This window comes from Cupressus sempervirens, chromosome 5 (genome assembly GCF_028749045.1).
Source record: "Cupressus sempervirens isolate cs-2001-9-10 chromosome 5, ASM2874904v1, whole genome shotgun sequence".
Lineage (NCBI taxonomy): Eukaryota > Viridiplantae > Streptophyta > Pinopsida > Cupressales > Cupressaceae > Cupressus > Cupressus sempervirens.
In genome coordinates, this window is record NC_143122.1 from 280,082,597 (window position 1) to 280,096,069 (window position 13,473).

The 13,473-nt window shown below is 40.3% G+C and overlaps 1 protein-coding gene across 9 annotated transcripts in view; it reads right to left on the reverse strand.

The window, feature by feature from the left end:
- Positions 1-13,473, reverse strand: part of LOC149555669 (uncharacterized) — a 247,924-nt gene that overhangs the window by 185,767 nt on the left and 48,684 nt on the right. For all 9 annotated transcript variants that reach the window (XR_016364536.1, XR_016364538.1, XR_016364535.1 and 6 more), the window contains exon 3: positions 9,907-9,977. Coding sequence is in view for 3 of the 9 variants with exons in the window: in XM_089829794.1 (XP_089685920.1) it covers positions 9,907-9,977 (71 nt within the window). In the remaining 6 variants the exon portion in view is untranslated. The remainder of the gene's footprint in view (positions 1-9,906; positions 9,978-13,473) is intronic.

Here is a 13,473-nt window from a genome sequence, read left to right on the forward strand (position 1 = left end):
ACGCTGATTAGTCAGGAGGTTGCATACAGCCAAGGTCCAAGGACATTATATTTTGTCCAAAGAACAAAACTTCTTGTATCTCTGAGGTAGGTATGTATCATATGGTCTGTTTTAATGTAATAAGGGGAATACTGAAATCATTTATTTTAATTAACATGCTTTTATTCTAAGCTAGAAGAAAAGAATAAGGATGCAATACGGTAAAGGCTTGTGCAATTCAAACCAATCGGTCATTCCGAGATGGGTAAGGATCAACGTCCCTATAGTTGCCTTGAGGTTTGACCAAGATGGGATCAAGTTGCTTTGAGGTCATTCCAAGATGGGATTGTGGGCTTGGATCCACAGAAACCTTGAGGAAGATCATTGAGTTTGGTGTCAAAGCAACCTATTGCATCTTAGCGTTCCTTCTAGACCAAAGTTATAATTGAAATAACATGACCTTTTTAATTCACATATAGTTTATTACTTACCCATAAAGGTAGCCACAAGAGAGAGAACAAAGGTATTCAGGTTAGCCCAACTAATCAGTTATTCTGAGATGGGTAAGATCAGCATCCCTATAGTTGTTTACCGTACAGGTAAAGAAACTTAACACATTTAGTATAACACGATTCAACGCAGAACAGATACTTTATTCATATATGCACTTAATGATTACAATCCGAATACAATGACTACAATGATCATAATGATGATTCCAAAGTCCATCTCGGGCGTGTACATATACCTTTCTGAAGGGGTGACTCAAGCGTCACGCGCCCATTTGGATACTACTCTACCCGTCGGCTACACTATACATTTTACCGACAACATCATCCTCCCAGACCTCCCCAAAAGAAAAGTCATCTCCAAACGACAATACGACAAAACTTAAAATAAACAAAATACATCAGTGCATAAATACTAGACAGAGGGATGCGTCCCTGGCGTAGTGGTCGTCTGCATCCTCAACTTGTTCAGCTCCACCCGTAGCTTGTAGACCTGTTCTTTCCTAATCTTCAACTCTACTTCTGCTTCCATCTGAAGTTCTAGAGCTGACTGCATCATCTCTCCGACTCCTCCCAACTCCTTCTCCTTCTCTCCTGCCAATTGTTCTTTTTCTGCTAATAGAGCTGCCCTCTTGGATTGCCAGGCCACCCTCTCAAATTTCTAGGCTGCCCTCTCTGAAGCTAACCTAGCAGCTAACTCCTCCCAAGCTCTCTCAGCTGCTACCTGATCCGCCTAACTCCTCCAAAGAGTGTAGTATGGCTCCCTATATAACTTCGCTATCTCCTGAATCAGAGCCTCTACCCGGCTCTCCATCTCAGGGTCTCTCGTCGTGGCCCAGTCCTGTCGCATCTCCGCAATTTTCACATCTGGCCATCCCCTCTCCTCAAGACAAACTGTAAAGGTAGCTGGACATCCCAACCTCATTAAGGATATGACTCCCTCCAGCTCCTTCACCACTGACTCCAACGCCTAAGTTTCTGTCGAATCTACCACCTGGCGAGCCCGAGTCGCTAGGGCTACTACATCCACTAGAAATGTCTCTCTCATCCCTCTCTCCCACGCTGCTAGGTGTTCATGCTGTGCACCCATAGCGCTCTCCACTGCCTCCGCCGTACGCTCAACAGCGCTATGCGGAACTCCCTCACTCTGTGTCTGCCCAACTTCCTGTAATGGGTTCTCCGAAACTGCTTCCCATGTGGGTGTCGGCAAGTATGTCACTCGAGTTGTCGAGGTTCGGTGGAACTTTGTACTCAGGAAAGCACTCACCTTCTGGGTTCGGCTCTCTCTCCCACTCAGGTGATGTCAGCAATGCCATATCTACTATAACCACTACATCAGAACCCACTACATCCAATCGGACACTCGATGTCCCCAACTCCTCGCCTATCGGTACCTCCATCACCCTTGTTTCTATATCCATCTCCATATCAGGTATCAAAGTCTCTCCTGTATCTGGTAGAGTCTCACGAGCCGGCTCCCTCGGTACCTCCGGAGCTGCTATCTCCGTTGGTGATAGATGTGACTCCGCTACAGCTCATGTCTCTACATTAGGCTACATCGTAGCTGAAACAAGTGTCATCACCACTGACTGCCTGAACTGTCCAAACCCTAAGATACCATGTATGCCTACAGGAACTGTTAGCCGACGGTCCGGCAGCGTTTCTGTATTTTGTAGCTGACGATCCGGCAATGTTTCTGTATCCTGTAGCCGACGGCCCGGCGGTATTTTGTATTCTGTAGCCGACGGTCCGGCAGTGTTTCTGTATTCTGTAGCCGATGGTCCAGCAGTGTTTCTGTATTCTATAGCCGACGTCGTCGATAGATAGTTTGTAGCAGATAGAATATTTGTGGCCAACGGACTCCTTCGGGAAGGTTCGGCAGTAGTATTTATAGCCCGTCTGGGATCTTTGTAAAGGAGGAATAATCTACTATTGCGAATAATAATATATGTTCTGCTGTTCATGTTCTATTGTCTGTATGCGTTCATTTCTTTACCTGTACGGTAAACATTTGGCGTCGTTGCCTTATGAATCTGGAAGGTAGGAGGAATGAAGATTAATGCCAAATCAGCTTAACAAAGATCGGAATAAGACGAAGGGAAAAGATGGAACCCGTACTGCACAGGAGAATTTAATTCTGGCACAACAAGCCGAGCACCAATGAAGATTTTAGAAGATTGCCGACGGAAACCAAAGTGTGGAGGAATTGTTGGAGGAGACTCGGCAGCGGGTGGAATTGGTGGAAGAAGCACGGGAGGAGTTCTTGAATTTGTGTTCGCTGAGGGAAAAAAATTCAGACGGAAGAGCATCAACTTGCATGGCTCGCAGTGCCGACGGAGCACGAGCGTGGAGTGACCTCTTCGTCCAGGATAGACTTCCGCGGGAAACAATTTCGGAGGATCCTTCGTCTTCACCAAGGTTCGCAGCTGTCGACACCTCCAGTGTGGGAGTTCAAACTGCCGGTGTGGGAGGGCCGACTAGTGTAGCAGTGCAAACCTCCAGAGTTATGGCGGGACCCAAAGAAAAGTTGCTGAAATTTGAAGGTGATGGTACAGCCGACCCCATCCGACATTGTAAGACATGTGAGATGATCTGGCAGGCAAATGGAATCACAGATGCCGACGAATGGGCCAGGCAATTTCCGGCAACCTTACGAGGTGTCGCGATTGATTGGTTTTCGAATATGGATCCGCAGAAGCTGGATACCTGGGATAAGATTAAAAAGGAGTTCTTGGCAGAATTTAAACTCTTGCGGGATGATAATGAAATCGTAGCGGAAATTTTCAATACCAAACAAGGGAAGCACGAAACTATCCGTGTCTATGCCAGGAGATTAAAAGACTTAATAAACAAAATGGAAAGCAAGCCAGCGGACGGATTGCAGAAAAGGTGGTTTGTGGACAGCCTACGCTCACAGTTCGGAGGAAAATGAAAATTGTACCACCATCATCATATGTCGATGCTTATAACAGAGCACTGGACCTTGAAAGTGCGCAAAAGACAAAGAAGAAGAAAACCAGCTCCTCTGACTCTGATGATGATGAATCTGCTGGAGATGATAGCAGCGACGACGAAGGTAGTAACAAAAAGGTTCATGCCTTATAGAAGGATATGTTCGAATGATGAAAGAGTTTAAAAATATGTAGAAAGAGCCAAAAGGTAGTGAATTGTGGTGCACGTAATGTAAGATCTACGGTCATACTAAAGGATCGTGTCTGAAGAACCAATTCTGTGACATCTGTCAGATCATGGGACATTCGACAAAAGACTGCCCCTTTAACATGAAAACAAGAGGATCTCCGCAGGTGCTTCTTACGCAACAAGCTTCCCCATCGGGCAGTAACGGAAATGCAAACAATGATGGTGCCACATCCGGAGGGTATAGGAATAATAGCAGAGGGAAAAATAACAACAATGCAAACAATAACAATAATAATGGAAGGCGAAGTCGAACCCAGTATGATGCAAACGGACGGCCGATCGTTCAATGCCGAGCATGTAATTTGTGGGGTCATTTTGCGCGAGATTGTACAGTGGCAAACACACCAAAATTATTATGCAGATGGTGCGGACCCGGTGATCACGAAGATTCCAAGTGTCCAAAGGCTAGAGTAAACTTGATCACTGTTGGCACGGATGTAGAGGAGGTTCTGGCAATTACACGGAGGCAAGCGGAGGAAAAGAGAAAAGTGGGGGAAGCGCAGGTGGACATTGCAAAGGCATCGTCGGTGGGGACATCTCAGTTGAAGGACATCACCGGCACCTTGGCAAGGAACTTCGCAAAACAAAACATTGTACGACAGATCTTACAAACGGAGACACCGGTCAAGATAAGTGACCTCCTTCTCACAATGCCCCAGTTACGGACGGCCATTCTGAATCATACACCGTTTCCGAAAGTAACGAAGGACACAGGAAGGGACAGTAGGGAAGTGATGACAACAGACCCGATGTTGCTCGCACTCACCTCCGGACGACATCCGGCGGTCGTCGAGATGGGGATTTTGGGAAATGTTTTGACAGAGACAATTGTTGACGGAGGGTCCGGCATGAATGTCTTACCGGAGGATACCTGGAAGAAGTTGGGAAAGCCGACACTATGGCCACCTACATTTCAGTTGCTCACGGCGGACCAGCACGAAATCAAACCAATGGGAATCTTGAGGGCGCAACCGGTAACCATTGGTACGCAACCATTTTTATTGGATTTTGTGGTCACTCCATTAAAAAGAAAAGGATATGATGCTATTCTGGAACGGGATTGGTTGGTGCAAGCAAGAGTAAAACATGATTGGAAACGAAATACTCTATCAATGGAGCATGGAGGCAAAAGATTCACAATTGACCTGCACACGCAAATGGTTGGCGAGGAGGCAGCATTGTCAGATTCTGACAGTGAAGGCGAGAGTGATGACGAAGGAAAGAGGAGAATGGAACCGGATGAAGGAGTATTGAGACTTGACGGAGGATCGAATGACAACGACCTGGACTCAGTGAATGGCCTTTACCACTGGCAGATAGAAGACTGTGAACTCTTTCCAAGTTGTAATATGCTAAGGGTCAACGAAGATGTGAAAAAGGAGGAAAACGAATGTCCAGAGGAATGCAAGGAAGTGGAAGAAGGAAAAGCTGCCATGGCTGAAGCTGAGGGGAAGAACATACAGTCTGAACACAGAAAAACGAAAAATCCCACTGTCTGGTACATGGTGAATGGACCGCGCGGAAAGAAAAGGTTACACCGCAGCATAAAATTAGTGGAAGGGCACCGACAGCAAGGAAATAATCCAGTTGCGTGACGACCGCAGGCACAGTGGGCGACGGGGGTGGCACAGAACAAACGTAAGGCGTACGACAGTAAGAATGAAATCAAAGTGGAAAAGTTTAAGGGCAGATGGGTTGGACCGTATCAGATTCGGAAGGTCGGCGACAATGGAGCGATCAGATTATCAACTTTGGACGGGCAAAAGATACCTCCGGCAGTCAACAGATCCAAATTCAAAATATATGGTGCCAGGAAGACTCCGTCACTGTCACTGGATGGCCAGCTGACTCTGTCATCGTTGTAGAATGGCGACGCCTGGAGGCAAAATGGAGGTACCTCTATTATTTGATTTCTTTTAGAAAAAAAAAGGGCCATGGACAAAAAGGCCCGCGGGCTGAAAAGTCCTGCAGGCAACTGCTGTCCGCGGGCAATGAAAGTCCCGCGGGCAGTGTAAGTCCTGCAGGCAGAAGACTGCGGGAGTTGGCGGAAGCTCCCGCGGACAGTCTGTCCACGGGCTGTTAAAAGCCCCGTGGGAAGCTGTCCGCAGGCACAATTTTTTTTCTTAAGAAAAAAACAAAGAGAAAACTTTCTCCACCAGGCCGCGGGTAGGAGAAGAAAGGCCGCGGGGAGGAGAACATAGACCGCGAGAAAGGAAAGATAGGCCGCGGGTGTAATTAAAAGGTTCAGCTCCGCCAGTCAGAGTTTCTCCTCCGCGCTGCAAGGGAAAAGACTTCCGCGGGGAAACAAAGACATAAAAAAGAGTTCTTGTTCTGCCAGAAGGAGAAGAATTTCTGTGTGCAGAGGGATTTGTGGTGGATTGTAGAGGAAGCAGTAAAATAAAAAAAAAACAACAACAGAATCAAGTTGTTCAGAATGAGTGACAGATGATGCCAAAGGGAAGGGGACACATCCGTGGTTGCCAGAAGGAGTGCAGAATCGGCAGATAATAACAAAAATGGTGTGTTCCGTGCATTTTTGTGTGGGTTTCGAAGTGCTAATTTGGTCTTGGCGGCGAGGGGCGTTGCCCCCTGGACCCCCAGTCGTTGTGGATATCAGTCGTGGGAGTCTGACCAGTTCAAAAGAGTTGAAGTTGCTGCAGGCATGGATTGTTTGTGTACCAAAGGCAGTGGGAGCAGGTGTTGGCTGTAAGGCTGTCTTGGTGGATGCGTAGAGAGCTCGGGAGGAGCTAATCATCCAGTTGGAGGTAGTGCAGCGACACTTGGCTCAGGGTACCGAGGAATTGAAAACAGAGAAAGCAACACAGGTGGCTATCAAGGTCAGCTTGAAGAGACAGTATTGTGTTAACAGAGGCTACAAATGTAACGGGATGAATGTGGAAGTGATGTGACAGAAGCAGATTTCTCTTGTTTTAGTCACTCTGTTAATGTATTTTGTTTGTTAATTTGTCTCAGATATTTTGTCAGTCGTCAGGAGACGACTTTTCTTTTTGGGGGGGATGGTGTTAGCCGACGGTCCGGCGGTGTTTCTGTATTTTGTAGCTGACGGCCCGGCGGTGTTTCTGTATCCCGTAGCCGACGGTCCGGCAGTATTTTGTATTCTGTAGCCGACGGTCCGGAGGTGTTTCTATATTCTGTAGCCGACGGTCCGGCAGTGTTTCTATATTCTGTAGCCGACGGTCCGGCAGTGTTTCTGTATTTTGTAGCCGACGTTGTCGGTAGATAGTTTGTAGCGGACAGAATATTTGTGGCCGACGGACTCCTTCGGGAAGGTTCGGCGGTAGTATTTATAGTCCGTCTGAGATCTTTGTAAAGGAGGAATAATCTACTATCGCGAATAATAATATATGTTCTGTTGTTCATGTTCTATTGTCTGTATGCGTTCATTTCTTTACCTGTACGGTAAACAGGAACCAAGTGTGTTGTAGCCGAAAGTAGAGGCCGTGGAAATCTCAACGGTGTAGCAGTGATCACCTCTACCTCCTCATCCTCTTCCTCTTCTCCCTTGGTCCCACTCTCCTCAAAACAAACTATGAAGGCAACTGGACATCCCAACCTCATAAAGGATATGACTCCCCCCAGCTCCTTCACCACTGACCAATGCCTAAGTTTCTATCGAATCTAACACTTGGCGAGCTCGAGTCGCTAGGGCTGCTACATCCGCCAAAATTGTCTCTCTCATCCCTCTCTCCCACGCTACTGGGTTTCTTCAAGATGGAATCAAGTTGCCTTGAGTTCATTCGAAGATGGGATCATGGGCGTGGATCCACAGAAACCTTACATCCTAAGTGTTCTTCTTGTGGTTGTAGGATTCTATCAAAGAAGTAAATTTTGTAAATCATCTTTTTGACTCTAGTGAACTGCAAGGCATTAATCAAGAATCGATGTATTATGTGTCTGCATCGTGTTTTCATGCATATGGTTTGTGTTTTCATGCATTATGATGTATATTGAATCTTCTTTCATCCAATTATATGCTGGTTCTATAAAAAAAAGTTATGATTTTTTCTTGAGGACAACCAAAATCTTTGAGGGGAGGAATGTGATATCCCCATCAATAAAATCCATATAGCTACATTAATAATAATATATTATTATTATTGATAATAATATAGTATAATTTATTATCATATTATAATAGTGCATAATATATTAATATGAGAAGCAATAAATATAATATTTAGATTAATAATCTAAATATATAAAGTAAATATATTATGCATTATATGTATTAATATTATAATACGAATATAATTGATATATTATTAATATAATATATGTTATAATCTAATAAATAATATAATTATATTATCAATATAATATAATTACTATAATATAATAGATGAAAAGACATGACTCTTAGAATAAAAACTATATATATATATAGAATTTTAACATTGAGAGATCAAGGAAAAACATGCAGAGAGACAGAATACATGAAATAAGTTTGCAAATAACTTAATAGAAAAAAAATTTAACGAAAGTCCCAACAAGGAACATTACAAAAAATTACACGTAGAAGATGTGGAAATCCTCCAAATTCTTAGTGTGTAGGTATGTAGCCGAAATTTTTAAGGGCACTGCACTTTGTATTGCATGTAGTAGCACATGCAATTAGGGTTAAAAACCTCGATACATCTAATAATCCATGTAATTCAATTTTCAACTTAGAAAGAATAATATAACCTCAAGGAAAAGCTCCAATCTGTTTATATAGTCAAAAATACATATTAATCTATGTAATCAGGGATATTAACCCTAATTGCACATTGATTAACAATCTCTGCAACTTGAAATTATTTCTAATGGAAAAAAGTCCAACTTGCTGTAGGAAAATTAATGGATTGCCCATGCAATGAAGGAGAAAATCATCAAAACCAGTCAATGCTGACAATTTATACCTCAAACATATAAATATTTCACCAAAATCACAATTTATGCAAAGGAATAGCAATATATAAAAGAAACATTTCTCAAACATGAAGAAAAACCACAAAAATGTTCCATGGAAAACATTAAAAAAGGTTCAAGCAAATGGAACACAAACCATGATTAATAAGATGAGAACAAACAAGAACACACTAAGAAATGGCATCATACCTAGTTAAAGCACAAAAAATACTCGCACAAAAAGACTCAGGCCAAAAACACAATAGCAAATGATTCAAGGAGAACCAAAAATGAAAATATGCACAGCCAAAATGTTTCCAATGAATCTCAAATTAATGCAGACCAGTCATTGATATACTAAGAAGAACTTGGCATTCTCAGTGCTCACAATTTATAAACTTGGAGTTTTTATCGCTTAATGTTTGGCATTTTTATGAACTCCAAGTTTCACTCAATGCAACGTGATTAAAAAAACTCCTGCTAACTTTAAAGGTTCAGAGTTTTTCATGCTTTTGAGACATATATTTGCATACAATAAAACATGCAACAAAAAGTTGTGATGCTAAGTAAAAGGCCGACGTTGAGTATTGTGTTTATTTTAAATTGCATTACACACCATAAATCACGTGTAATGTAAAATGCAATTGGTATAAAAAGGTCCAACTAAAGTAACTTGAGGTTTTTAATTCATATTACATATACAATTGCATGTTATAAAATATGCAATGTAAGTCAAAAAGCCCAACCACTATAGTCATTATAGTCATCGACAATTTTAACACAATTTGCATTATGTTTTGCATGTACCATGTAATATAACTGTAAAATGCTCAAAATGGTCCAACGGGTTTTAACTACTATTTGCACAATCATTTACATGTAACTAGGCATGTAATGACTTTGCAATAAAGCTAAAAAATGCAAACTCCTAAAGAAAATAATTAAAACTTAAATGAAACCTATAAAAAAATCTAAAATAAAAGAAATGAAAACAAAGATTCTGATGATGAAAATATGAAATGATAAAAACGTTTATGAAAATAAACAAATTATGTTTTGAAAATGTACAAAGAGAATACAAAGATCCTGATTTAAACGAAAATTTTGTGTGGGTTGATCAACAATTTCATCAAGCTAAAATCAAGGACAGGAAGATTATCACAAAAATTCTATAGGATATTTTTATTTCTATCGAATCAAATAATAAACAGGATAACTGAAACAAGCACAACAGATGCCTCTAAAGTATCATATTCCAATAGAAGCATTAAAAAATCAAAATTGTAAGGATCAAAGTGGTGATGAGTACCATGTGAACCACTGACAGCAACCACATTGTATCTTTGTGTTATCTTTCTTAGCCAAGCATCTCTTTTATATCTGAAGTAAAAATAAGAAATTAGGTCAACAAGTTCCAAAAGTTAAACATATTTTCAGATAACTGCACAACAAAATGTTATCAATCATTTAGGACACAAGAACCAATTAATAAATAATATCATAACAGCCCCACTCCCTAATGCCATTATCAATTTAAGTTTTTAACAAGCGAATGATTTTATTAATGACCTAATACAACAAAAAGATGAAAAACAACATACACAAGGAAGCATCTAACTACCATTTCTGTCCATGGCATATCCAAAATGTTGTTGCAGGTGAAAAGAATGTACAGATGAAGCTGCTTTAATGAAAATTTTATAACAAGAGATAAATAAAATTTAAAAACTTAATAATGTAAGAATCTAGTTCGACTCTCCTGTTTAATATTTGATTGGAACGGATTAAAGGGTTTAAGTTTGATAAAAATATTTTCGTACAGTCTCAAAATAAAAATAATAGATATGAAAATGCTTTCAATTTCTTATACTAGTAGAAAACAAGAAATCAAAGCAAGGGAAATGATTAAAAAGTCCTAGCACTTTGTCATGTCCCCATTTTGGACGCAATTTGATTTAATTAATTTAATTAATTAGGTTGTCCAAAATAATGAATATTTTATGAGGATGACTAATTAATTATCTTAATTAAATAAATAAGTGGTATTAAGTTAATTATTTATAAAGTTATCAAATAAATAAATATTAAAAGGTAACTTTATATTTAATTAATTTAATAAAGTGACTTGAATTATAAAATATTTTATAAAGTCACTTAATAGATAAAATAAAATAATGTTCTAGAAGTTTCTGGAGAAAGTGGAGAAAAAAGAATAAATAGGCACCCCGGGCTTCATTCTGATCATCCAGTTGTTTATTTCTCTCTTGACATCAAATTGTGATTCAATCACATAGTCTATTGTGGAGCCAAGTGGTTTCAGATAGTCAGTTGATCTTTGGGAACGAAAACTCCCTTGAATTTGCATAACTGAGGAAGTGAAATATCTTCTAAAGGGTTGCACATTTGGAGGTGATACATCAGTCACTTCAGCTAGAGCATCATTGGGCCTAAGGCCATTTTCAGCATTTCAGCATTTCAGGAAGATTTTTTTAGCAGGGCCGAACTTATTGGAGGTCATTTCTAGCAGGTCCGCAGGCTGAAAAAGCAGTCCGAAAAAAACAAGCCGAAAAAGCAAAACCGAAAAAAAAAGCGGTCCGAAAAAAGCAGGCCGAAAAAGCAAAACCGAAAAAAAAACCAGGCCGAAAAAGCAGCTCCAAAAAAAGCAATCTGAAAAAGCAGTTCAAAAAAGCAAATCGGAAAAAGCAAGTGGAAAAAGAAGATCGGAAAAAAAGCAAGCAGAAGGGGCAGCATTGAAGGAAACTATTACAGCCATCCACAATCAGGTTCTTCACTTCTCATTTGGCATATTTTCTGAGAAATGTAGGTTTTCAGCTGAGTACAAAATATAGCTTCAGCACTTCATTATTTCACCTTGTACTTGTCTTTGTTTGCCATTTGGCATCATTGGTATCAAAGGAAGGCTAGGATTTTGCAATTGAAAGAGCATTGTAATTTTTAGACTATCTATATTGCAAACCTAGAGTTTGATGATCAACTTATTAGTTTGCATTCCAATTGTTTGACAAAATATCAATTGGCTGTAAGTTCTCTTTTTGGCATAAATAATGTTATAATTTTGCACACTAAGTGTTTATATTAATGACACTTGGTTGTAAGTGCATTAATGCCATCTTAGGTTGCATCCAAAGTATTTGTCATAATTACTAGTTGTTGTAGCTGCATATTGCAAGTAGTTTAAGTCACATATTTGTATTGAATATTGTCAAAATTAGTTGCACATTCATATTAAGTCATTGTTTAGACAATCTGGAGTCTTTTTGTAAGCATTCTCTTTGATGCAAATCGAAACAAGAGTCATTGCAGCAATCTGAAAAGTTATATCAGTCATATGACCCTTTGTATGCAAAGTGTTTGACACAATTCTTCGAGCCTTCAATCAGCATTTTAAGGACGGATTTGAGCAGGACCATTACAGTGGTATCAGAGTTTTCTTGCAAAGTGTTTGACGAAATGTCAAACAACTGAAGTATAAAGATTTTTGGTGTTTGAAGGAGTTATAACCTGTTGGGGTTACTACACTGGTGTCAGAGCGGTTTCCTGCCAACCTGATTGGGTTATTTCAGATTGAATTCAATTATCAGTATGGCTTTCACAGGAGACAAGGATTTGGAAGAAAGAATGCACAATGTAAAGAAGAAATTAGATTGTCCATTTCAGCAAACAGAGGACCTTCTAAGAACTTTGGAGGAGTTGGAAACTTATTTAGGCAAGTTTGATCAGTCAAGACCCGATGCTATGCAAACAGCTTTATCTCCAGCATTTGGTTCGTTGGTTAAGCCCCGATTATTGAGACATCATGATGAGGTAATAAGACTTAGAACTCTCTCTTGCATTAGTGAAATCATGAGGATAATAGTTGGCCTTGATTCTTATGACGATCAAATTATGAGAGAGATACTTCATGCCATGGTAAAAAGCTTTGAAAAGTTGGACAACATCCGAGACCCTTATTTCACACAGAGGGCAAAATTACTTGAAGTATTTGCGAGGTGTAGATTTGAAAATATTATGCTGGCAATAGGTTGTATTGGTGACATTCGCAGGATGTTTAATACATTTTGGAATATTATGGACGAGTTTCATCCCAACAAGGTATTGGCATCAATGCACTCCATCATGTTCACAATCCTGTTTGAGGAGGAGGATGAAATTTCTAAACTTTTGGCAAAAGACTTATGGTATGTTTGGACAAAAGAGAGGAATTTGTCACCTATGGCACGTACGTGATTAAAGAGCTCGATTGATAGGCCTAAGGATCGTACCTTCCCTATGACAAGCAAAAACTTGTATGAGGAGTTTAACAGACATGCGGATTCAATACAGGGAGACATTAGAAAATCTTCAGGTAATGGTTTATTCGCATCATCTTCACAGGCAGAAAGGGTTACAGATGTTGTGCAAGTTGAGCCAGTTGCATCAGAAGGTGATATCACAAGCACACCGAATTGTGTGATTGACACAGATAGTGATTACAGTATAATTGGGATGGATGAAGTTATAGCAATTGAGGATACTGTCATGTTTGAGGATAGTACAATTGATCAAAAAGTGAGCATTCAGGACTTTGCAGAAAATGTGTATCAGGCACAGTTGGATGCTTCTTCACATGAGATAGAGGCTAGTAACTCTTCACTTGGTTTGGCAAGCCAGCTGAAGACAAGGGACAAGGATATTGTCGCGGCTTTATCTCATCATGACAGGATGCATGGATTGATTGAGAATCACATTTGGATGATTCAACTGCAGGAGAGACAGAAAGGAGTCACAACAGGTTCTTCTTGTGTTGACTTACAGGCGATTAGGGAAGGAATGGGAACGATGAAGTTGAGTTATTTACATCTTCTATCAGATCGTG